General features: G+C 41.1%; 1 protein-coding gene and 1 long non-coding RNA gene across 4 annotated transcripts in view; one reads left to right on the top strand and one right to left on the bottom strand.

Annotated features, from left to right (window-relative positions):
* Window positions 1-25,941, bottom strand: part of LOC114037595 — a 139,717-nt gene that overhangs the window by 35,224 nt on the left and 78,552 nt on the right. For both annotated transcript variants that reach the window (XR_003568466.1, XR_003568467.1), the window contains exon 3: window positions 11,992-12,122. This is a non-coding gene — a long non-coding RNA (uncharacterized LOC114037595). The remainder of the gene's footprint in view (window positions 1-11,991; window positions 12,123-25,941) is intronic.
* The window catches only part of LOC114037591 (sulfotransferase family cytosolic 1B member 1-like), a 32,969-nt gene continuing 9,491 nt past the window's right edge, over window positions 2,464-25,941 (top strand). The window contains exons 1-6 of one of the 2 annotated variants that reach the window (XM_027854507.1): window positions 2,464-2,633; window positions 11,853-12,001; window positions 14,225-14,353; window positions 18,766-18,863; window positions 21,055-21,181; window positions 24,622-24,716. In XM_027854507.1, the coding sequence (XP_027710308.1) occupies window positions 11,854-12,001; window positions 14,225-14,353; window positions 18,766-18,863; window positions 21,055-21,181; window positions 24,622-24,716 (597 nt within the window). In that variant the 5' untranslated portion in view covers window positions 2,464-2,633; window position 11,853. Of the gene's footprint in view, window positions 2,634-5,234; window positions 5,523-11,852; window positions 12,002-14,224; window positions 14,354-18,765; window positions 18,864-21,054; window positions 21,182-24,621; window positions 24,717-25,941 lie in introns of those variants that run through there. The other variant, XM_027854506.1, reaches the window with a different exon arrangement.

Genomic DNA, 25,941 nt, shown 5'->3' with positions numbered 1-25,941 from the left:
GTGACTTGCACACAGCTAGTAAGTATCATGTGTCTGAGGCTGGATTTGAACTCAGGTCCTCTTGACTCCAGGGCTGGTGCTCTATCTACTACCCCACCTAGTTGCCCCATTTGGGTTTTTCTTGGCAAACACTGCAGTGGTTTGCCATTTTCTTCTCCAACTCTTTTACAGATGAGGAAACTGAAGCAAACAGGGTTAAGTGACTTGCCCAGGGTCACACAGCTAATAAGTGTCTGAGGCCAGATTTAAACTCAGGAAGATGAGTCTTCCTGACTCCAGGTCCAGCGCTCTATCCACTGTGCCACCTAGCTGCCCTAATGGCAGTGTTGTAGTAGCTGAAAGAAAAACTCAAGAGATACACTAGTCAACAAATTTTTAACTTATAAGCAAAGGAGATTTTGTTGTTCAGTCCTTTCAATCACATCTGACTCTTCATAACCCGATTTTTGGGATTTTCTTGGCAAAGACACTAGAGTAGTTTGCCATTTCCTTCTCCAGTTCATTTGACAGATGAGGAAACTGAGGTAAATAGAGTTAAATGACCTGCCCAGGGTCACACAGCTAGTAAGTATCTGAGACTACATTTGAACTCATGAAGATGAGCCCTTCTGATTCCAAGCCCGGTGCACTATCCACTTTGCCGCCTAGCTGCCCAGCAAAGGGGATACACAAAGACAAATATCTGAGCACAGTTCCCTTGGATTTTACTATAGGGTTTCTTTTCTACAGGAAAACAAGGTTAAAAAAAAAAAGGCTTACTCTGTTCTGGCTGGCTACACTAACAAGACATAAAAATATGCAAGAAACATCTGCTCCAAAAGTTTTAAATGCTATGTTGTTTAGATAATTAATTGCAGTAAATGAAACATCTGCATAAACAGGATACCGATGACATGTTGCACAGACAAAAAGCTGCCAGGAAGAAATAGCTGTTAGAACAGGACAAAAAGTACAAGGTGTTTCTTCATTTACTCATGGTGATACATTATGTTTACTCCACCCACTACAGCTGTCCTGCCATTACTTGAAGCCAAGACTGAGTAACTTCAGTTCACAGTTAAGCTCCATTTCCGCACAAAGGGAGTTCTTTGGGGACCATCATTCCCACCTTTTCCAAAGTATCATTTAGAGAAAAATGCAGTGCCCTAGGGGTTAGGAGACCTGGACTCCAAGCCTAGCTCTGCCATGAACTCAGGGTGTGATCTCAGCCGAGTTGGCACCTCTTTGGGTTTCCATTTCTTCATCTACATCTGAAATAAGGGTGTTGGCTAAGTTTAGAAGTCCATGTTTTTTCATTGTGAGCTACGTGATCAGAAATTCATAATGTCTAAGAGCCACCTGAATTTAATATTATAATTAATTTTAGTTAGTTTCATTAATAAATGCTCATTGACCAAAGCCAGCTGGAGTAATGCCTGACAACATCGGGTTACACGAAGGTAGACATAGGCAGGTGGTTAAACCCTACCGGCGTACTAGGTTCAAGTGTGCTAGAGTGCGGGCCCCATTAATTACTCCTGAGCAAAACTGACCAGAGTGTCCTGAGGAAACCCTTCTGCAAGGTCTATAAGACTTAGTATAAAGGCAGCATGTCATATCTTTTCCTACAGCGGCTCTTTCCAAAACCACGTGTGCCTGCCTTGGTTCTTCAAATCTGTTCTTTGTTCCTTTTTGCCACCTGCTCGGTGGGCTCACTGCTGAACCACATATTTTCCCCAGTAGCTAGAACCCCATTTAAGCACTCACTTGGGTATAAGTGCCCTCAACGCCCAGCCCCCTCGTATGATGCCCTGTGGGTCACTGAGGGCCCCAGGAGCCACCTGACCCCCAAACCTGTAAGCCTAAAAAATACATTGACTGCTCTGATCCCGGCAGCAGTGGAGTCAATTTTTCTGCATCCCCTCCCGCTCTTTGCCTTCTGTATTTTTTGACACGGGAAAATCATGTATTATCTCTCTACGCCCGTTTCACTTCGGGCTCATAAAGCCAATGCAACCATACTTAGAGTGAACTCTTTTCTATGAAGTCCTGGAGGCTGTCAGATGAGGGGTGCCCCAATAGTCAGCACCAAAGGGTGATGTCATTACTGCTGCTCATTCTCATCAATCATTCAATTATGCAAACAAAAAACGCCAGGCCCCTATGATGTGCCAAGCACTGTGTGAGGCATGAGAAATACAAGGACAAAATGTGAACTGCCCCAGGCCCTGGGGAAAATCATAGATTGAGAAGTGGGAGGGGCCTCATCTAACCCACCCCCCTTCACTTCAGAGTTGAGAATGCAGCTTTTCTGGTCCTAGAGCCTGTATTCTTTTCACCATTTACATTCTACCAGGGAGACAACAGGTATGTGCATATGTGTGTATACATATATATACATACATATAATATAACATATAATATGTATAATAAATATGGGAGTGGAGAGACTAGCATCCAGGGAAATCCGGAAGAGCCTCATGTAGGAGGTGGGGCTTGCGGTGAGCTTTGAAGGAAGAGGAGGATTCTAAGAGGCTGGGATAAGGGGGAAGTGAACTCTCTCCTCATCCTTGGCTGTGGGACACAGACACAGACTGAATGGATTGTTTGCAAGACAGCAAGTAACCTGCTTTGAGCATAACACAGAATACCAGGTGAACGATGTGGAAAAGGCTACAAAGGGCCATTTCACAGCAATATACATCAACGATACATGTAATAATAATAACAACAATAACAATAGCTAGCTAGCATTTAGGTAAAGCTTTTAAGCTTTGCAAATCACTTTATAAATATTTTGATTTATCCTCACAATAGCCCTGGAAAGTAAATGCTATTATACCCATTTTATAGATGAGGAAACTGAATCACATGCCCAGGGTCACGTAGCTAGCCAGTGTCAGGAGGCTAGATTTGAACTCAAGTCTTCCTGACTACCAGCTCTATCCACTTTGAGGACATCACTTGACAGGCTGTTTCAGTGACTATGAGTCTGAATTTCACGTAAGATGTATTACATGGTTGTGCCTCCGCATATCTGTGTAACACAAAGGAAGAGCAAACAAAATTAACAGGACATTTGTGACCTAAGCAAAATACCTAGAGTGGCCGCTAGGAGGCACCAGAATGCACAGAGCACTGGGCCTGGAGTCAGGGAAGATCTGAGTTCAAACCCAGTCTCAGGCACTATGAGCAGTGGACCCTGGACAAGTCACTTAACTTCTCAGTTTCTTAATCTGTAAAATGGTGTTAATAATAGTACCTACCTCCCTGGACTGTTGTATAATAATTATAAAGTGCTTTACCATACTGTTTGGCACATAGTAGGCACTATATAAATGTTAATTCCCTTCTACCCCCCTTCCCCTTACTGTGTATCCTCAGTGCTGAGCATAGTGCCTGATACACAGTAGGTATTACATAAATGCTCTTTGTATCCCCAGTGCCTAGCACAGTGCCTGGCACACAGCAGGTGCTATATAAATGTGTATACCCATTCTCCTTTCCTTCCAAAAATAGATTATGAGCACATAGCTAAAAAAAGAAAAAAAGAAAAAAGAAAATCTATTTAACAAACCATACATTTATAATACTAATACAGAGTAAATATGTGAGAAAAATAATCATGAAACAGAAACACATTGAATAGGAAATAACTAATATGTGCATTTATGAGTGTAAGGAACCACATGCGTGAGTAGATATTACCGTCATGGTCTGGCGTGACTTCCCCAGGCACGTCACAGTTTGGGCTGATCTTTTGCTCATTATTCAGGCAGTCCTTGCTATTCTGTGACCTTCTGACCCATCTGTCCCTATCCAAGTGCTAGCTGCCAGGTGGGCTCATCATAATCCTCACCAAAACTCCAGCTTTGCCTCTCTAAACCTGAACTTACAGAGGACCCAAGTGGCCTAGAAGTGTTAATGATATTCTGGGTCAGGATGCTTGTCGCTGTGAACTACAGATCCCAAGATGCTTGGCAGGTGTCAAACCCTTTTTAAGTAAGGATGGAGAAGACCTGGGCCTGGTTGAAGACAGCAGGAAAAGTGTCAGTAGGTGGAAAGAGACTGAAGATTGGAGAGAGGAGGGCTGATTACGGGAGTGATCTGCCAAAGGAGATGAGAGGTCAAAGGCACAAGGGGCTGGCCCTCAGGCCTTCAATAGACCAGCATCTTCATCAGACACTATAATAAATAAGAGGATGAAAGAGGATGCCCAGAGGTTTTGAGATGCAGACAAGAAGAGAAGAGGGAACTCATGGTTAGTGGTTCCCATTCGGTCAGTGAGGCGACCCATAGGAAAGAGAATTGGGCCTGGAGTTAGGAAGCTATTGTTATTGTTGAGTCATTTCTGACTCTTCATGACCCCATTTGGGGTTTTCTTGGCAAAGATCCTAGAGTGGTTTGCCATTTCCTTCTCCAGCTCATTTGACAGATGAGAAAACTGAGGCAAATAAGGTTAAGTGACTTGCCCAGGGTCACACAGCTAGTAAGGGTCTGAGGCCAGATTTGAACTCATGGAGAGTCTTCTTGACCCTAAGCCCGGTGCTTTATCCACTGTGTCACAGACCCTTACTAGCCATTGAGCAAGTCACTTAACCTCTGTCATTCTCAGTTTCTTCATCTGTAAAATGGGGGTAATAATAGCATAGGAGTGGTTATGAAGATCAAAGAAGATATTTGTAAAGTGCTTTGCAAACTTTAAAGCCCAATAAAAAGGACAAGGTATGCGAGGAGGTCCTCATTTAAAGGGAGCAGAGAAAGCGGTGGTGAAGAAAGTCTAAGCATCACAAATGTAGAGTTTGCAGGGAGCTCAGGGCCCATGTGGTGTTATATTCTCATTGTGCAGATGAGGAAAATTAGGGCCAAGGAGATTAAGCCCGAGGTGGCACTGTATCAGAGGAGAAATTCAAGCCCAAGTCCTCTGAGAGGAGGAGAGCTGGTACTCTTTCCACTATACCCTGTGGGCAGCTAGGTGGCGCAGTGGGTAGAGCACCGGCATTGGAGTCAGGAGGCCTGAGTTCAAATCCAGCCTCAGACACTTAGTAGCTGTGTGACCCTGGGCAAGTCACTTACCCCCAATTGCCTCCAAAAAAAAAAAAAAGAATCAGTCATGAAGAAGCAAGTCCTTTCCCCTTGCATATACAATAGCAGTTCAGGCCAATAATCCCTGCAATTTTCTGCCAATGCTGTCTGAGCCCCCATGACTCAAATCTGAGCATTCTGTGCCTTTGCTCACCACTGGCCACCTCCCAGCTACATTTCCTTCTTATTCCTTCTTCACTCTACCAGATGTTGAAACAAGGCCTGCCTGTTCATTGTCTAACACACACTGCTTAGAATCCAAACTGACTCTTTAGGTTTTTGTTTCTTTTAACACCAAAGATCCCCAAAACGTATTCTTTACTAGTTAACATAGTGAGGCTGCTCAATTGGACACCATCCCCTACAGAATTTACCCTCTGACTGCTGACCACCGGCTGTGACTGCTGCTCGCTTGTTGATGACTGCCTGACAAAGAGAACAAGGAAATTTGCACAAAGGTTTGTCAATTTTTCTGTTTTCTTGGTGTTTCCTGCTGTGTGTCCAGAGCTGGTTAAATAGATTTTCTTTTTACAAATGTGTCTGTACTTCACGTGATCTCAAAGCAGTCCTTGTAGAATTCAGAGCTAGTTTACTGACTGGGATCCCTCAGGCTCTCTCTAAGTGTGATTCTTGTTTTGAGAGGAACAAAGCATCTCCAGGAATTTCGAATTCTAGATTTAGAACTGAAAGCAACATTAGAGTTCATTGGCTACAGCTTCCTCATTTTGCAATTAGCACGAAGGAACAGTGATTGCTCCCTTCCTGTTGCCTTTCACTAAGGGCTACTCTGGACGCAGGGACACAGGCCAAGCTAGGTTCAATTCTGGGGGAGTCGGCCCTCTAACAAGAGGGCAGTTTTTTTCCTTAAATTCTTCAGCTGGTTAAAACTCCACCTTGGTGCTCCTGAGAATAATTCTTCAGAGCTCATGTTGCAGTTCATATCTATGGTCTCTCCAGAAGAGGAATAAAAAGATATTCAATTTACAATAATAATCAGTTATGGGACAAATAATTATTTCCTACTAACAAAAAATGTATACACTAAAAGACACAGAAAGACTCACAGCACACATTAATGAGACTTCAGTAACTTAACACTAAGTTATCCCTTCCACATCATGGAGGTTGGGGCCCCCTTGATCTGGAAAATCCAGGTAAAATTTTTTGGCCCTCCCTTCATACCAGAGAAGAAGTCTGAATTTTTTGTTTTTCTTTTACGGGGCATTTACAGTATTATATTGTAAAATGTGGGTTAAGTATTTGGCCATAAGCTCTATGTCATCCACTGGCCTTCACATGTCATCTGCTGCTTCCACAAAACTCCCAAAAAATTCCCATTTAATTTCTTATGCTGACTCAAGATATATCAAAACCGTGATGGGGAAAGTCATGAGTTTCAAGGGATAACTGTGCTATTATCCTCTACGGGTGGTTGAGTTACAAACATAGAACATTAACAGTTTGGACCACTGAACAGGCATAGCTACATTTCACCTTGTTTCTGCACTGTCCAAACAATTCCCAAAACATACTCCTGCCAGTGGTCATCTTCTCTGATGAACAGCACGTCTTAAGCTCACAAGGTCACCTCCAGGTCTAGAAAGCATCCATCTTGAGAACAATGTTTACTCACCTATTCTGGAAAGGAAACACAAAGAAGAAAAGGCAGCCAGAGGCCCTGACGTAAACTCTCCTGGTTGCTTGAGCCATGATCCTGGGAGTGGCCGCACTCCTAGGAAAGAACATCACTGATCTCCCTTAATCCTCTACTAAAAGTCTGATGACAAAGAGAATCATTTACCACACAGGGGAGTCAAAGGAAGAAATCTAATCAGAAGCTGGCTCTTCTTTTTAATTGATGCAATACCTGACCATGCTAATGATGTCACAGGGTGGGGGAAAGGATTAAGGGACCACTCAGGGTTTTCATCACCTTTCAGCATTGAGTCATACACATCCCTGGAGTCGCAAGAATTTTACAAGGGAGACCTTTTCACACGATCTCTGGAGTGGCCCCTGTAGGCCACAAATACAGCCAAATAAAGGAACTGAGGCCCCCATAATTGATTTTGGGGCCCGCCACATCTAGCATTCTCCCATTGTGCCTTACTTGTGAGTATCTCAGGGCCCTTTTTGTAGACAGCCCGGCTTTGGTAACTAACTCCCAACCCCCACTCTGCCATTATAACCCTTTCCAGGAGATTGACTATAAAATTTATATCAACAGCTGCTCTGTGTGTGTGTGTGTGTGTGTGTGTGAATGAATGTGGGTGCAGGGCAGAGCAGGACATAGTAGGACGGAGGAAGGAAGGCAGGGAGAGAAGAGCAGAAAATTGAGTTTTTCTTTTTAAGAGTTATACTACAACAGATACAAAGTGAAGTGGGCAGAACCAGGAGAATATGTACACAGTATCAACCTCATTATGTGATGAAGTTACACTACATTTTACGTTATGCTAAGTCCTCCTTTAATGGTATTATTCTTGCATTTAATTTATTCATCGCACAGATCTTCCCTAAAGTCTTTAAAATCTTTCCCTAAAGTCTATTAAATATTTCCCTAAAGTAGTTTGCCATTTCCTTCTCCAGTTTGTTTTATAGATGAGGAAACTGAGGCAAACAGGGTTAAGAGGAGTCTTCCCAACTCCTGGCCGGGCACTCTACCCACTGTGTGACCGAGCTGCCCTATACAAATATATACACATACCCACAAATATGGGCACATACGCACATGTTCAGATGAGTTTAATTCCTTCCCCTGACATACACAACTCTGTGACTCTGGATAAGTTACATAACTTCTCAGTGTCCCATGCAACTCTCTATTATACGTTACAGGGTAGATGCCAGGGCTGGTGGGTGTTGACGGAAGAAACTTCCCCAAAGGGAGTTTCCTACACCAATGAAAATGTAGGTCTGGTTGGGAAAAAAAAATAGAGAAAGAAAGAAAGAAATAGAAAGAGAGAGAGAGATGGATACACATATACACATATGTATACACACACACACATATACACCCTACTTTTTTGTATGGCAGCTAGGTGGCACTGCATTGGATAGAGACCCAACCTGGAGTCAGGAAGACTCATCTTCCTGAGTTCAAATACGGCCTCAGACACTATCTGTGTGACCCTGGGCAAGTCACTTAACCTTGTTTGCCTCAGTTTCCTCATCTGTCAAATGAACTGGAGAAGGAAATGGCAAACCACTCCAGTCACCGTACCAAGAAAACCCTAAATGGGGTCACAGAGAGTCAGACATGACTGAAAAATGACTGTACAACAACTTTTTTACTGAGCTAAAGCAAAGTACAAAGTACAAGTGCTGTTTGTACAAACTTATAGCATATTCCTAAGTTCCTCCTACATCTGATGGAAAATATACTGATTCCCCTATAAATTCTCTAAATTCTATTTCTGGAGCAGCTAGGTGGTGCAGTGGATAGAGCAATAGCCCTGGAGTCAGGAGGACCTGAGCTCAAATCTGGCCTCAGACACTTGACCTTTACTAACTGTGTGACCCTGCACAAGTCCTTTAATCCCAATTGCCTCCCCCCAAAAAATGTTTAATGTAAAACTTAAAAAAAAATTATATTTCTGTTTGCCTTGAAATCAGGGAAAGAGAGCTGGATTTGAAGTCAGAAGATCTGGGTTCAAATCCTATCTACAGCTGTGTGAATTTGGACAAGTCAAGTAACCACCTTGGGCCATAGTTGCTTCATTGGTAAAATGAGGGGGTCAGACTAAATCGTTTCTATTATCCCTGACTGCTTTAAATTTACAGTCCTATGATCTGGAACAATTGTTTATTATTATTATTATCCACCATCATTATTATTATCCATTATTAACAAGTATCTATTAAAGTGGAATTCTTTTTCCTACATAAATATTTTCAATTGTCAGTGAATCTTCTGAATCAATTCCAAATTCCACTGGTGACTGTACTGGACTCAGTCATATGCTCTTTGAGGGCAGGTCCTCTTTTTTGCCTTTTTTTTTATCTCTACTTCTTAGTACAGTGCCTGGCATACAGTAAGTGCTTAATTAATGTTTGTTGACTGTCTTGGGTGGGATCTCTTAATAGTTTTCACAGATGCTTTTATTTCAGTGTGCCTATGTACTTAGACTTAACTCCAACATCATCAGCTCATTACTAATTCCATGCTTCTCAAACAATATTCTTCTACCAGGAGAAGCTTAAGGCATCTGGTAGTGGAAACTTTTTCATAGTCAAAGAAAACAAAATCATCTAAGAAACTATTTGTATCACTGGTGATGTTTCTGGATCATCTGAAGGTGTTGGTGAGCCTCTAGTTTTCCCAATCACTTCCTGAGTCTAGTTTTTAAGCTCTAAGATCTATGACTCATGTGACTTTAAAGAATAGGGATAAAAATAAGAATAAGGATAAGGATAAGGATAGGAATAGGGATAGACAGAGCAGCCAGTATATGTGTTAGTTGTTGTTGTTGAGTCATTTTTCAGTTGTATCCATCTGGGGTTTTCTTGGCAAAGATACTGAAGTGGTTTGTCATTTCCTTCTCCAGGTCGTTTTACAGATGAGGAAATTGAGGCAAACAGGTTAAATGACTTGCCCAGAGTCACATAACTAGGAAGTGTCTGAGGCCAGGCTTGAATTCAGGAAGATGAGTCTTCCTGATTACAAGACCAGTGCTCTATGCACTATGGTGCCACCTAGCTACCCTGACCCAGTGGAAAGAATGCCACACGTGTAGCACTTCAGTGTGAAATAAGGCTCCACCATTTCCTATTTGTGTGACCTTGGGCAAGACAATTAACCTGTGCTTATCTCAGTTTCCTCATCTGTAAAATAAAATAAAGAGGTAGAACTAGACAGACTCTAGGCCTGTGAAACTACTTTGGCAGCTAAATCCCAGTTATTGTTCGAAAGTAATAGACTTACATTTCTTTCAAGGTATCTTATCTTTAATAATATCTTTTATCTTTAATAATATCTTGTAACCTTTAATCTGGACTTTGGCGAGTTTAAACTGATTTTCCCTCCATTTGGGATCCTTTTCATTGAACTGTCACCCAGAACAATGACGCGTGTATAGGTTATGCTTTCCCAAGAGCCCTCAGGCATCCACATTTAGCAATGATTGCTACTTCTCAGGTATTTACATTGGAAAGAAACCTCCTCCTGGTGAGAAAGAACATCAGACTTTCAGTGTCTGGACGGCTCCTTATTAAGGAGACACATTGTGAAAAACCTTTGTTGCCAAGAAAACCTCAAGCTGGATGGCAACGGAACCCGCGCTCCTAATCCAAGTCCTTTTGTACGTGGTAGAGCCTGCTGGGGTGCCAAGTCCTTCGCCAGCCTGAGTGTGTGGTTGTTAATGTGAATGTGTCAATAAAGGAGTGCATGCCCAACCTTCAGACAGGACTGTTGTCCCTCCTGTTACTGGCATGAAGCTTTCTGTCAGGAGTGTTTGCATTCATTGGGAAAACAAAAAAGCCAGATTCTGTGAGAGCTGCCACTTTCTTCCTCCTCCCCATGACTGAAGCCTTGACTTCAAATGACATAGCAACAGGAAATTGGATCCAGTAGCTGAGTGTTGACCTGAAGTGGAAAGTTAAGACATTCCTGGGTTACAGTGGAGAGAATACTGATTGGCTATTGGATTCAGAAGACCTAGGTTTAAATTCTGCATCTGTCATTTCCTACCTATGATATCTTGGGCAAATCAACTTCTTTTCTCTGGGCCTCAGTTTCCTCATCTGTAAAATGAGGGAGTTGGATTTGATGGCCCCTGGCCACAGGAAGATGGATAAGAAGAAAGGGAAAACTGAAAACAAAACAAAACCCAGTCCCTGGTCTCCAGGAGCTCACAGTCTAACAAGGGAGAAATCCTCCTAGAAGTGTTGTTAGGATCAAATGAGGCAACATGTATAAAGTTATAACATATGGAGAGTTACTGTATACATGCTATTATTTATCAATGCAGAGCAGTGTCTGCTCTGTGACTTTCGCCTTAAAGAATAACAGATATCACATTTCATTCTCCTTCTCGGACAAATTATGTATAAGCAAATCATATATAAGCAAGATATCAGAATGAAGACGAACAGTCTGAAATTGTAGTAGAATTTGGTGGGAAAGTGTTATTTCAATGACAAGTTATTGTTCAGTCATTTTAGTCACGCCCAACTCTTTGTGATCCCATTTGGTATTGTATTTTGTTTTGTTTTGTTTTGCTTTTGGTAGAGATACTGAAGTGGTTTGCCAGTTCTTTCTCCAGCTCATTTTAGAGATGAGGAAACTGAGGCTAACAGGGTAAAGTGACTTGCCCGGGGTCAGACAACTAGTAAGTGTCTGGGACTGGATTTGAACTCTAGTTGTACCAACTCCAGGCCCAACACTGTATCCACTGCGCCACCTAGCTACTCCTAATGGCAAGGTCTTTTCCTAAAAGCATTTTCAAGAAGACCTCTAAAACTGGTAAGGAGCTGGGGGTCTCTCTTGAGGACATACCTGATCCCTAAAGATGTCACCCTCCCTGCTAGACTTTTACTCTGAAGTTTCAATAAGAATTTCAAAGGAAACATTTATTTGATTTTATTCTAACCCTTCCCCTCCCAGAGACCTTTGTTCAATTTGTCACATGGCCTCTGCCCGTGTTTACAACCTGCCTATATTCCCACTCGCCCTTTGTATTCTGTTAGTGCGCGTAGTTATTTCAAATTCATGTTTCTGTGTCAGTTGCCTACCAACGACTCTGATTTGTATTCTGTTCATCTCTCTGCACCCCACCGCCTCCTCCTAGAATGCTCACGCTGGCAGATTTCATCAGGAAGGAGCCCAAGACTGTCCATGGATACCCCATAGTCTATGCCTTTTCACACAACTGGGAGAGAATAGAGAAGTTCCAGTGGAGGCCAGATGACATTGTGATTGCCACTTACCCCAAATCCGGTGAGTCTGGTAACCTTTGGAAAGTCCACAGACCAAGAGATCTTGTGGAAGCTCTCCCGTTTTAGCAAGTCCTTGACCTCTTCAGATAACATAGATGATCTTGCCCCACGGTTCATGTTTCCTGGCAGAGATAGATATTTTAGCAGGAGGAAAAAAAAAAGATTTTATGGACTTCTAACACCTTGCCCTGCAATCATGTGAGCAGGGCTAAAAGCTGAGTATAGTCAAATACTAGAGAAGGGGAAAGCTTTTGAATTATTCACACACTGGGTTTATTCATGTTATTGATACTGTTTTGTTGTTGTTAATCATTTCAATCGTGTCCAACCCTTTGTGACCCCATTTTGGGGTGTTCTTGGCAAAGATGCTGCAGTGGTTTTCCATTTCCTTCTGTAGCTCATTTTACAGATGAGGAAACTGAGGCAAACAGGGTTAAGTGACTTGCCCAGGGTCACACAGGTAGTAAATGTCTGAGGCCAGGTTTGAACTCAGGAAGATAAGTCTTCCTGACTCCAAGCCTGGTGCTCTATGCACCGCACCACCTAGCTGCTCTCAAGAATCTCCAATGGCTCCCTATTGCTCCCAAGAACAAATACAGACTTTTCTGTTTGGCATTTAAAACCCTTCACAACCTGACCCTTCTCCTACCTACTTGTCTTCTTATACTTAACTCCCTTCCACCTACTCTATGTCCAGTCAACACTGGCCTGCCTGCTGATCCTTAAACACAACATTCAGCATCTTCCTCTGGGCCCGGGGCTGTCCCTCTCCTCTACATCTTAGCCTCCCTGGCTTCTTTTAAGCATCAGCTCAAAGCCCTCTTCTTCCAGGAGGGCTTCCCCGGTCCCTGCTGCTGTTAGTGCCTTCACTTTGACATTCCCTTCCATTTACCCTGGATACGTCTTGTCTGGACCTAGTTATTTAAATGGAGTCTTCCCCATCTGAATGTAAGCTCCTAGGGGGCAGGATCTGTTTTTACCTTTCTTTGTATCCTTAGCTCTTAGCACAGTGCCTAGCACATAAGTGCGTAATGAATATAAATATAAATCAATATAATTTATTAAATATATAATTATACATAGCAATATAAAATATAAATAAGTACTTAATAAATCTTTTCTGATGGATATTATTCATTGTTATTATTTCAATAACAGGGAATAGAAAGGGATCTGGGGTGGCCAGGCAGGCCTTAGGGAGGTACGGCAGCCAAGGGATGCCCAGTTAGGTTAGGCATAATGAATTTTCCTAGGCCCCATCTCCTGAGCCTGTGTCCCCAGTATATAGAGTCCCCTGATGTGGACCACTCTCTTTTCTGGATCATTGTTTCCTGCCCACTGCTAGATGACCTTTACATTGGGTCTCGAGCCTGTGGAAAGATTGGTGGAAGAAAGGTAAGAATTGGGTAACGGGGCAGGATAATGATAGGGGAACTTACGTATGGGGAGATGAGGGCAAGACAGGGACCTATCATGAGGATTTGGGGCAGAATCAGTCACCGTGTGCTTGGCCCAGTTACTTTCAATTGGTCGGACCACGCCAGAGCAGGACACCACAGAAGTACCTCTAAACTGAGCCACAGAAGCTGGAGGTCCATCTACTCTTTTCTATCCTGCCCAGGAGCGGGGCTGGTCCCAGTCTCTCTACCTTATGCCTACAAATGGGGATATTACATGGTTGAAGTCGGAAGGACAGTCAACAAACATCCGACATTCTCATTCTATGCCTCTATGCAGGCTGTCTTTTCCGTTCCTGGAATGCACTTTCTCCAGCTCAGGTACCACCTCCCACATGAGGCCTCTCTTGAATTGCCAATGTCTCCACCCACAATTGACTTGTATTTATTTCATCTACCTTAGGCGCTGACTTATATAAGTACATATTGTCTCCTCAACATCATGCCATGTCCTTGAGTGCAGGGCCAGAAAGAGAGTTTTGGTTTTGTCTCTGGGTCCCCCAGTCCAAACAATGTAAATGCTTTGCAGTTTGATTGATTGTGAGGCAGAGAGCTTGATGGGACTGTACAGTGAATTCTCATACTGGGAATTCTCAATGAAACACTAAATTGACATGATGGAAGTTGTTGTACTCAGTACAACAAAAAGAACTCAGTACAACCAAAGTTCAAATGGAATAATTGAGAAATTGGGAGTATCATTAGTTGGCTGAATAACTTAGGTAGGTTCATTTGATAGATATCATATCCTTGACCTTCTGCTTCAGGTACCACATGGATTTCCGAAGTTGTGGATATGATTCAAAATGATGGCGACATTGAAAAATGTAGTCGAAGTGCCATTACCGAAAAAGTTCCAATGTTGGAATTGTTTGTCCCAGGACTGAGGATTACAGGTATCTTCTGTTTTGTTTGTTTGATTGTTTGCTTTTATTACTCTGTTCTTCTAATGCATGCCATCATGAATTAATATGGACACAACAGTATTTGCAATTCTCTCCCAACCCAGGTATGGATGATGACGATAGCTAACATTTATATAGCTCTTACTATATGCCAGGTACTGTGCTAAGTGTTTTACAATTATTATCTTATTTGATCATCTCAACAACCACTTGAGATAGATCCTATTATGATACCCATTTTACAGATGAGGAAACTGAGACAAACAAAGATTACATGACTTGCTCAGGCTCTCACAGCTAGTAAGTATCTGAGGCTAGACTTAAACTCAGGTTTTCCTCACTCCAGGTGAGGCACTCTATCCAATGTACCACCTAGCAGTAAATAGAGTTCTAGCATGTCCCTGTAAATGAAATAATAATAACTAGCATTTATTTAATGCTTTAATATTTGCAAAGCACTTTATATGTGTTATCTTACTTGATCTTCACAATACCACTTTCACAAGAGGAAAATGCTATTATTATCCCCATATTTATAGATAAGCTTGTTGTTTATCCTTGATTCTTGAAGAGGACCAAAGATATCATGAGGGTGCATTGGATCACAATGAATTGGATTTAAGTGAGGCAGAGCTGCACAAAGTCATCACTCTCACTCCCTCCTCCACAATTATCAGAGTCCAGTGGCAAGATAAAAGTCAAGACAACTGGTGATGACCTGGGATGCAGTGGTGACCTTGGCTTTCCTAAATTAAGGTCTTTCTCAGATCTCAGTTTGTCTAAGGCAACACCCATTCAATGACTAAGGGCAAAATAAGAATTGAGACAAAATATGGCTTAATTTACCATCACAAAAATATCATTCTGAGAGGGGAAGAACCTTAAAGGTTCTGGCCAGAAGAGAAAACAATTACTATTGACATTCATTCTAAGCCATCTAGATCTAAACAATGAGCCTCAGAGCCTTGGTCTGGGGGCTATTATTGGCCATTCAATAAAAGCCACAGTGATTTGGGTTTAAAGGGATAGTCAGGTAGCTCCATTTGAAACATACTGGGTTTTTTTAAAGCCTGTTTTTCCAGAATTATTATTTCAAGAAATCATAAATGAAAACTTCAGACAAAAAGTAATTATCCCTGTTTTTTAAAATAATAATACATTGATTGATGGATAAATAAATATTTTTAAAAGCTAGTCCCCAAACCTCAAAATAGCTTACAAAATATAAGCAACCAAAATTTATATTCCTGTGAACAGAGGACCCACATGTAAGGATATGGTGCCCCATAGGAAAAGGAGGAGGAGGAGGAGGAGGCTTCTCCTACTGTCGGTCCTGAGTGCCCAAAGAAGTAGGTCCCATTGACAGTCATCCAATAGTCTCAATGACTTTTTACCAAAGGTATTTGCTCAGATAACATGATAAAGACAGTTAATACAAAACATTCTCCTAAAACCTGGTTCACTCTTTCCCATAACAGCATCCATGGGAGGGGATAAGCTTAAACTTGGATCATAATAGTAGTGAGGCAGATGTACATGAAACATGTGTAACAAAGGTTTAATTCACAACACCTGCTCTGGATGGATACAGATGAGGAAACTAAGGTTAAATGACTTGCCCAGGGTCACATAGCCAGTTAGTATTTAAGGCAGGATTTGAACTCAGGTCTCCCTGACTCCAAATCCAATACTCTATCCACTGTGCCACCTAAAAATTTGCAGTCAAGTTATCACAGAGATACACTGAATGGCCAAAGCTCAATACATTCTAGCATTTTTATTTATTCATTTATTTATTTATTTATTTTGCCAAATGGCATGATGGAAGTTTGCATCTGGAAATTAGGCTGCTGAACTGAAACAGATTTCAGCAGCCCTATTCCCGCTTTCCTTTGAGCAAAGAGCAAGAGGTTGCTTCAAAACAATTTTTATGTTTCAGAGCCTACTCTTGTTATAACACAGAAATTATTATTCAACAGACTTGACTTATGTTTATCGCTCAAGACTGTCACTTTTAGAGTACTGGGTATACTTTCAAGTGTAACAAAAGAAAGCCATGCTCGTTGTTACGGCAAACAACATTCTAGCTCCAGATGTTTACACAGTCACAGCCCACAAAAGGGGAAATCTTCTTGTTCTGAAGTATCCATAAATCTGTATGTGTAAAAGGAAATTGTGCGTTGCATTGTTTACGTAATGTGCAAAATAACTAACTTTCTGCCAGAAATCTATCCATCACACACACACCAAAAGAAAAAAAAAGGTAGGAGAGAAATATCCAAATTTTTTTACGGTATTTTTTTAAGTTGATTACTTTTATGTGAGCTGATCTGACATTCACTTTAAAATGAACATATGTGGCAAGATATAGACAGAGCAGAGTTCCAAATTTGTCTAGAAGACCTGTTACATAACCCCCTACTTTGGGCATTAAATATTCCAGCAATTTATCTCACCCAGCCTCACTTCCAAGCCTGGGTTTCTTTGTCTATCGAACCAGACTTGTGCTTTCCTTGGCATAGGGAATCCCAAGTGAGAATTCTCCTCACCAAGACAGATGCTTGCCTACGCTTAGATTCTTAGAAAGCTGCTTGGGACACTGGGATATCAAGGGTCCCTCTATGTTTCAGAGGCAAGATGTGAACCTAGATCTTCCTAATTCTGAGGTTGGCTCTTTATCGACTGTGCCTTAGTGGCCTCCTATCTTTGATCGATTCCTCTTTAAGAGTCCCCATCATTTTTCTATGCAAAAGTCCTCTGTCGTGGAATAGAGGTTCCCACAGAAGCTCAGTAGCATCTAATCTGAACTGAACATATATAAGCATCTCTTTTACAGTATTCCCAACAAGAGGTCATTCAGCTTCTTCTTAAAGACCTTCAGTCCTCTGGTTGAGTGGCATAGGGAACAGGGGTGGGGGTGATGTCCCAGACAACTAGAGAGTCATAGATTTGGGATTTGAACCCAAGACCTTGCCTTATTTTATAGTTGTGGAAAATGAAGCTCAGAGCAGTGGCAGCCTCTTGCCCCCCATAGTCACCCATCTCATAAGTGGCAGAGACAGGATGCTAGCTGTCTTCAAGCATCTGAGGGGTTATCATATGGGAGAGGGATTGGATACGTTCTGTTTTGCCAAAAGGGGAAGAACCAGAAGCAATAGGTTTTAATGACAGAAGTAGATTTGACCTGAAATGCACATAATGGAGGCAAAGAGGTCAACCTGCTTTTTCTGAGGCTCTTGGGTAATAGTTTCCTTCTCACCTTACTCACCTTACTTTGACAACCACACCCAAGTGCCTTTCCCTTGTTTTGCACCCTCTTACCTAGGCCCACCAGTTTCTCTCCTCCTGTCCCTCCTTCTCCTTCACCTTAAGCCCAAGTCTTCCTCCTTGGGTCCATCATTCTCCTGTATCTCAAATCCTTCTCCTCCTTCAAATTCTCCAATTTTCTCTCGCCAACTTCCCAACTGCAAAGCCTTCCAAGTCTTCTTCATAATTCCTTCTTCTGTTCAAGTTTTCCTGTACTGTCTCCCACACCGACTCCAAAGTGAGAATCCCAGTGGAGCCAAACATTGAATGTAATCATCCAATCCCAGCAATTTACCTCAGCAACCCTCACACTGAGCCTTTGAGTAAGAGGACTTGAGTCCCTATCCTGGCTCTGCTATTTAACTAGTGGTGTCCTGGTTCACTTATCCAGATGGATGTGATTGTAGTCAAGACAGATTATGAAGGACAAGCCAAGAAGCTGCTAGAATTCATGGGAAACTCAAAATGGCTAGAACCGTTCTGGGCTTTGGCGTCTCTGTCTGTAAAAGAAGGGGCTGGCTTGATGATTTCTAAGGTGTCTTCCGCCTCGAAGTCCTGGATGAATAAAACTGGTTTAGAGTTGATCTGATAAAAATACTTATTGTTCTTGAGTGATGTCCAGCTCTTCACGACTCCATTTGGGGTTTCCTTGGCAAAGATACTAGACTGGTTTGCCATTTCCTTCTCCAGCTTATTTTATAGATGAGGAAACTGAGGCAAACAGGGTTAAGCAACTTGCTTAATCAGATAGTAAATATCTGAGACCAGATCTGATCTCACAAAAAGGAATCTTTCTGGCTCCAGGCCCAGCTCTCTACCCACCGCAACACCTAGCTGATGGAAATACTGCATAGGACCCAATTTTGTATGCTAAAGAGTAAACTGTCCTGTAATTTGCTTGTGTTACCCCTCAGACCCCATCATGTTTAGCAAAGGTTATACCAGAAGAGCCCAAGTAGGAAATTGGCAACTGTTTCAGAGTTCAACAGCAGCTACTCAGAAAAATATGGAGACAGACAGTTGGCTATGGAATTGGTGCTAAGGAAATGTTCCTGGCAAAGTCTAATGTCTCCCTCTACCAAATGGACTTTTCCTAGGCACGGAGGCATTAGAAAAAATGCCATCACCCCGCCTTATCAAGACCCATCTGCCAGTTGATCTCATTCCCAAGGATTGCTGGAAAAACAATTGCAAGGTAACTTGTTTGTTGTGGCTCTCTAACCCACGGAGGGATAGTCATTGTAGCTGTTGCTGTTGTTCAATGATTTTTCAGTTATGTCTGACTCTTCGTGACCTCATTTGGAGTTTTCTTGGCAAAGGTACTGGAGTGGTTCATCATCTCCTTCTCCATCTTATTTTACAGATGACAAAACTGAGGCAAATGGGATTAAGTGACTCGTCCAGGGTCACACAGCTAGGAAGTGTCTGAGGACAGATAAGAACTCAGAAAGATGAGTCTTCCTGACTCCAAGCCTGACACTCTGCTGTGGTGCCACCTAGCTGCCCTGAAATATAGTTAATCCTCATTACGTGCTTACTCATTATTATGGTAGAGCTAGACTGAGGGGCAGAGATAATTAATTTCTTCTGTCAATCTGAAGTTGTCATCTGTATTACTGGTGTCCATAAGAAATTACTGTCAATTCCATGGGGCAAGGATTTAATTTAAGGATTTAAAGCAAATGTATATTCATTTCACAATAAAGCATCACTCCAGAGACCCCACATATTTTCATTGTATTTTGTCCTGCTCTGGAAATGGAATGGAAGGCTTAAACTATAAAATTGGCATTCAATCCAATTGAATTCAATAAATATTCACTAAGTGCTACCTGTAAATTTCTGGAGATGTAAGACAAAACCAAAACAATCCCTGCCCTAGAGGGGCTAACATTCTCCAGGAAGATGGGTGGGAATCAGAATAGCGACAAGGCAATGCAGGGTAATTTGAGAAGGCATGGAGCATACAGGATGATTTAATAAAATGTAAGCTCCATAAGGGGAAAAGACTGCCTTTTGGATGTGAAGCCTCAATGATTGGCTTACAGGTGACTTGTTGATTGATGGAGAAGAAGTAGGCAGGAAAGAGTAGACATTATCACTGGGCTATATTTCCAACTAGATGCTGGTTTAAATAATGAGTGGATGAAGTGTCATTCAGCCAAGGAGACCTTGTCACACTGGTGATTGGGATTGTAGAGTGTGCAGAGAATAAAATGTTAGTGTCACACAGAATTATATGGTCCTGGTTATAAGATGTGGTTCAGAACACTGGGGGGAAACTAGCACCTTTTTGGCCCAGACCAGTCAAGGCAACTCTAGAATGAACTGTCTACTTCTGAGGAATTCTCTGCATATCTGATACTGAAATAGGCATAGACAAGACCTCTCACGGCAACTGTGACTTTCCTGGGCTCATATCTCCTATCTATCTGGGGGAAGAGGGATAAAAAGGAGAAAGAGGTGGCAGGAAGGGATAAACATTTATTGAGAGCCTATGTACCAGGCATTGTGCTAAGCATTTTATAAATATCTGACTTGATCCTCACAATCACTTGGAAAAGTATGCAATATTATTATCCTCATTTCACAGATGAGGAAACTGAGGCAAACAGAAGTAACTTGCCCAGGAACACAGAGGTAGTAGGTGTCTGAGGCTGGATTTGAATTCAGGTCTTCCAAATTCCAGAGGCCCACCATTCTATTCACCTCTAATAGATAGATGGATAGCTCATTTATTTTGTACTTGCTATTTGCTAGATCATGTGCTAAAGGATGGGGATACAATTGCAAGCAAAGAAGGCAGTCTCTGCCCTCAAGAAGTTTACATTCTAATAGGAGAAGACAACATATAAAAGGCAAGGTAGAAAGGTTTTACACATTGAATGTGTTTTTGGACTTTTCCAATGTATCCATCAATTATGCTTATTTTTTTTCTCTCTAAAAAAAATTACGCTGTTTGTCATATGAGATGACTCTGAAGGAGGGGAAAGTGAAGGGATACATGAGATACTATGGTGTTGTAAGAAACAGAAAACATCAATAAAGTAAAAATAGTAAAAAAAAAAAATTTAAAGGACAAGGTAGGAGGGGAGGAAACAGCAGCATGGTGAGGAGACAGGAGGGAAGTTGTACGGAGGCAAGATAAGGTAGAAGTCTACCTAAGGTGGAAGAGCAGGGGGACTCAGGATAGTGACATTGTAACACCCCACCACCACCACCACCACCTTAAGGCAATTCCCAAGCCAACCTCTACCAATTCTAAAAAAAAAAAAAAAAAATTAAATCTGCTAATGAATGATTAGCTCCTTTGAAGTTTACTTACTTTCCTGATTACAATTCTCTTCCTGGGATTTCCACTAAATCTCCCCTCCATCCTCTTGCAGATAATTTACATGGCAAGAAATGCCAAAGATGCTGCAGTTTCATATTACCATTTTGACTTGATGAATAAATTAGAGCCTTACCCCAACTCCTGGGCAGAATACCTGGAGAAGTACATGACTGGGAAAGGTAGGTTGGAATTATTCTGAAAATTATTTTCATTCTTGAATGTCTATTTTTTTATATATTTCTGGTATCTTTTTTTTTTTAATTTCACTTACATTTCCCAATATTTCCATCCTCCCTCACTAGTCCAGAGAGGGGCAGGGGCAGAGAAATTACCCCACATATTAGCCAAATACATTACATGCAGCATTCTATACCCATAGTCCCCCACCTCTGCCAAGAAGAGAGGGAAGAACATTCTCACACATCTTCTTTAGGAGCAAGTGTAGGCATGGTCATTTCACGGCATTCAGTTTTGGTTGTTTTACTATCATTCTTTCTATTTACACTGTTGCAGTCATGTATACTGTTATACTGATTGTTTCACTTTGCGTCAGTTCATATGTCTTCCTACGCTTCTTTGTATCTTTCACATTCATCATTTTTCACACCGTGGTAATGTTCCATTCATGTGCCACAGTTCATCTAATCATTCCCCAACCTATTTAATTTCTAAGTATTTGCAGCCACAAACTAAGTTATGCTATAAATGCTATAAATGTTTAGGAGCCTTTCTTTCTTATATCGACCTCCTGGGTATATATGCCTAGCAGTGGAATATCCAGGTCAACGCATAGGGGCATTTTAGTCACTTTCTTAGCATAATTCCAACCAACTTTCCTGAATAGTTAGACCACTTCATAGCTCCACCAATGGCATATTAGTGTATCTGTCTTTCCATAACCCCAACTACTTCTATCTTTGTCAGTTTGCTGGATTTGAGGTAAAACCTCAAAATTGTTTCCCTTATTATTAGTGATTTGGAAATTTTTTTCATATGGTTGTTAGTTGTTTGCAATTCTTCATTTAGATACTGTTGCTCACATCCTTTGACCGCTTATTCACTAGGGATTAACTTTTGTTCTTGTATATTTATGTTAATTCTCTATGTATCTAGGATACCAGACCCTTATCAGAAATATTTGATGCAAAGAAAATTTTCCCGATCAATGGCTTCCCTTTTCCTATGTGTGTTAATTTTGTTCGTGTAAAAATCTTTTTTTTTTATTTTCATGTAATCAAAATGATCTATTTTACCTTTTGTGATTGCCTTTATCTCTTGCTTGGTGTAGCAAATCTAACTATATTTTACTTGGCTAGAATTGTTTCTCTAGATATATCTGTGCAAGATTCTTGCTCTGATTCTCTTCTAATTTTTTTGTAGTATAAACTTTAATATTCCAGTCATATATGTATTCTTAACTTTTTTTTTTTTTGGCTTTTGTTTTGGTGAAGCAATCAGAATTAAGTGACTTGCCCAGGGTCACACAGCTACTAAGTGTCAAGTGTCTGAGGGCTGGAACTCTATCCATCGTGCCACCTAGCTGCCCCTTATTTTTAGCTTTCTGTAGTAAATGATGTGAAATGTTGATATAAACTTAATTTATGATAAGGTACTCTTTGGTTTTCTCAACAATTCTTGTCAAATAGAGAATCCTTCCCTGAGTAACCTAAGGCCTCAGGTTCATCAAATACTGGATTATTTAGTTCAATTGTTTTTCATCCTTCCTTATCTAGCCCATACCACTGATTTATATTTCTATTTTTTAACTAACATTAAAGTAGTTGTGATGACTATTGCTTTATAATCTAGTTTGAGATCTAGTAATCCCATTCATGCTTCAGAGCTACTTTTTAGTCATTTCCCTTGTTTGCTTTATATTTTGTTAGTTTGATTTCCTCTTCCTTTTAACCAAGCTAGCTAGAGGTTTATCGATTTTTGATTCATTTTATCAATTTGATTCCATTTTCTCTTGAAAGAATAAGCTTTTAGTTTTGTTTATCACCTTTATGTCTTTCTGTTTCTCAATTTGTTCAATTTTCCTCTACTTGCTGAGAGGTCCTTTTTTGTGTTTATTTGGAGTTTGTTTATTTGTTAGCTTTCTAGTTTCTAATTGCATATTCAGTTCATTAATGCTATCTTTTTCTACTGCTAATGTCTGTCTTTGTTCATTTTTAATCATCTGAACTCTTTTTTGTGAAGCATCATTTGGTGACAAATCCCAATCATAGCTCTATCCACAAGCACGTGAGATAATAAGAATAATAATCTACTAACCCAGATCCAGAAAATATTCTGACCTTCCAGACACTGATCAATTGCTCACAGCAGATACTGCTCAGCTTACTAAAAAGAATGGAAATGCAGGAAAGTAATAGGTGTACTTCACTTGGGATCTGTTTGTGCTAGAAAAGCTACAAGTGATTTTAATACATTTCTTTTCATCTATCTAGAAATAATCTCTGCATAGTTGGTCTTAAGACAAAAAAATTATCATTCTCAGAGTGATGCTAAGAAATCCTAAATGAATGTATATATCATTTCACTTTGAAATTTTTCTAATATTCTTCTCATTTTTTCTTACTGTCAATAATGCCATGAAAAACAAAATAGGAACGATATTTATTTCATAACATTTTGATGGACTGATCCCCCAACCACCTGGTGATCCAGTGGTGGAAAGTCCCCATCCTCTATTGAAGAAGAAATAAGATACAACAAAGTATGTAAGGACATGACAAAGCATATAGTCTCGATCACTGTAGTAATAAATATTTGTGGTCCTTAGATAAAAGATGCTTGTAATCTCATCTAAATGGTTATCTCAACCCTGAAGTTTTGTTTAATTGGATTTATTTAAAAATTGTGAAATTACTTGGTCATTTCCCTTTGCCTCCTGCTGTTGAACAGAAGATGTTTTCTTGTTCTGATAATAAATCCTGCCGGTTGCATTCCAAATACTCCCTTTCTTGAACAATCCCCCTTCTCTATCTCTCCCTCTCCCATGAAATGTCTTATGTATCCATCCTAAGTACCATAGAATGCTTCTGATTGGCTCTGTACTCTAAGCAGTCCTGAAAAGGTTTAAAAACACTGAAAAGCTAACACCGTTATCAGCAAGAGCAGTCTTCCTGAGTGCGCTAATAAATTTCTTTGTTTTCATTTTGGTGCCATATCTTCAGCTCACAGTCATCAGGCCTCCACTGATGTGCAAGCTTTCCCCAAGAGGTCTTATTTCCCTTGATTGAGAGAATCCTCCCCCATAATGCACATCCGTACACAAATACTGAGCCAAAAAGTATCCAAGCCAATGTTTTCAGTTGCCGTGGTGACCAAAGTAGATCAAGTCCTTGGACAGTTAGAATGATATTAAAAACCTAATCAGGGGCAGCTAGGTGGCACAGTGGATAGATCCAGCCTTGTAATTAGCAGGACCTGAATTCAAATCTGGTCTCAGACACTTGACACTTACTAGCGGTGTGACCCTGGACAAGTCACTTAACCCTGATTGCCTCACCAAAAAGCAAAAAAAAAACAAACAAACAAAAAACCCCAGTCAGATAGAAACATGGTGGTTGGATGGATTCTTACAGAAATTATCTTTTCCTTTCTCTGGATGTAGTGTCCTATGGTTCCTGGTTTGCCCATGTGAAGAGCTGGTGGGATAAAAAGAAAGATTACCCCATGCTCTATCTGTTCTATGAAGACATGAAAAAGGTAAAACAGATCATACACTACACTATGGCTGATTTCCCCTCTATACCACAGGGCAAGAAGGTTGAGATCAATATATACTTGGTTTTATACTCTTCTCTCGTTCACTACCTAGCTATCATTTGTTTCCAAGCCTCCTTTTGCAGACATCTGCTTCACTTATAGACATTCCAATTATCTTATGAACATATGAAGTTTTGACTTAGGCAGTTGGAAATCTTAACTGATTATAAGAAACAACTCACACTCACATAACATGGGTTTAAGTGTAGCATGTACATTCTCCCAGAGTCAGGTTCTGGGAACTCTCAGGGTTCTAGGGGGATTCTGAAGGGTTTGGATGTATTTCCCTCACTGTTAGGTGTCAGCGACTTATGCCCAAGTTCTATTTGATCTCAATTAGCTTTTGCAAAGGAACATTCGCCTTAAAATATAGCAAGAACAAAAGTACAAACATTTCCCCCAACATCTCAGAGGCACACTCTCTGCTATCATATCTCAGTCTCTGAGGAGAAAGGGCTCAAACTTAGCTCAGTTCCTACCTAGCCTCATCCTCACCAACTTCATATCCATATGTGGCATGACTGTCAGATGAGCCCTCATCTCAGCTACTGCTAGGCTGGGTCCCAGAGGTCACTCCATGCTCCTTTGGGCATCAATGCTGACCTGGCTGCAAAGTCCAGGTGCTGAAGCACCAGGATACCACTCTCCCTTTACCTGCAAAGAAAGAACCCAAGTCTGTATTCAGTCAGCCACATGGCTGCTTCAATGGGAAGGGACCAAGGCTTCTCACATTATACCATTGGCTCTCACCAGCTACTACCAGCAAAGACAGCAAACCAAGGGCAGAGCAGCGGAAGAGACTAAGCTGAGGCTGAGTGGTGCCTTCTGAATGATTCCATAGTCTAACAACCTCCGACTCACCCTGTGGTTGGCCAAGCAGAGCCGGTTTCAAAATGTCTACATATACTCCACACTCTCTCCTAGGCACTTCCATTACAGAGCTCACGTCTCTCCCACAGGCAGACTCTTTGGCTTCTGCACCAGGAGGAGAATTTGCCAAAGCATGTTGATGCACTCGGGAATTCACCAGGGATACACAGATAGATAGAGAGATACATACATACATACATACACAGAAAGATAGCTGGATGGATGGATGGAGATAGATAGATAGATAGATAGATAGATAGATAGATAGATAGATAGATAGATAGATAGATAGATA

The sequence above is a fragment of the Vombatus ursinus genome, unplaced genomic scaffold, assembly GCF_900497805.2.
Source record: "Vombatus ursinus unplaced genomic scaffold, bare-nosed wombat genome assembly UNPS02010461.1, whole genome shotgun sequence".
NCBI classification, from domain to species: Eukaryota; Metazoa; Chordata; class Mammalia; order Diprotodontia; family Vombatidae; genus Vombatus; species Vombatus ursinus.
The sequence above is the reverse complement of the archived record's forward strand: the minus strand, read 5'-3'. Positions and strand labels throughout refer to the sequence as shown.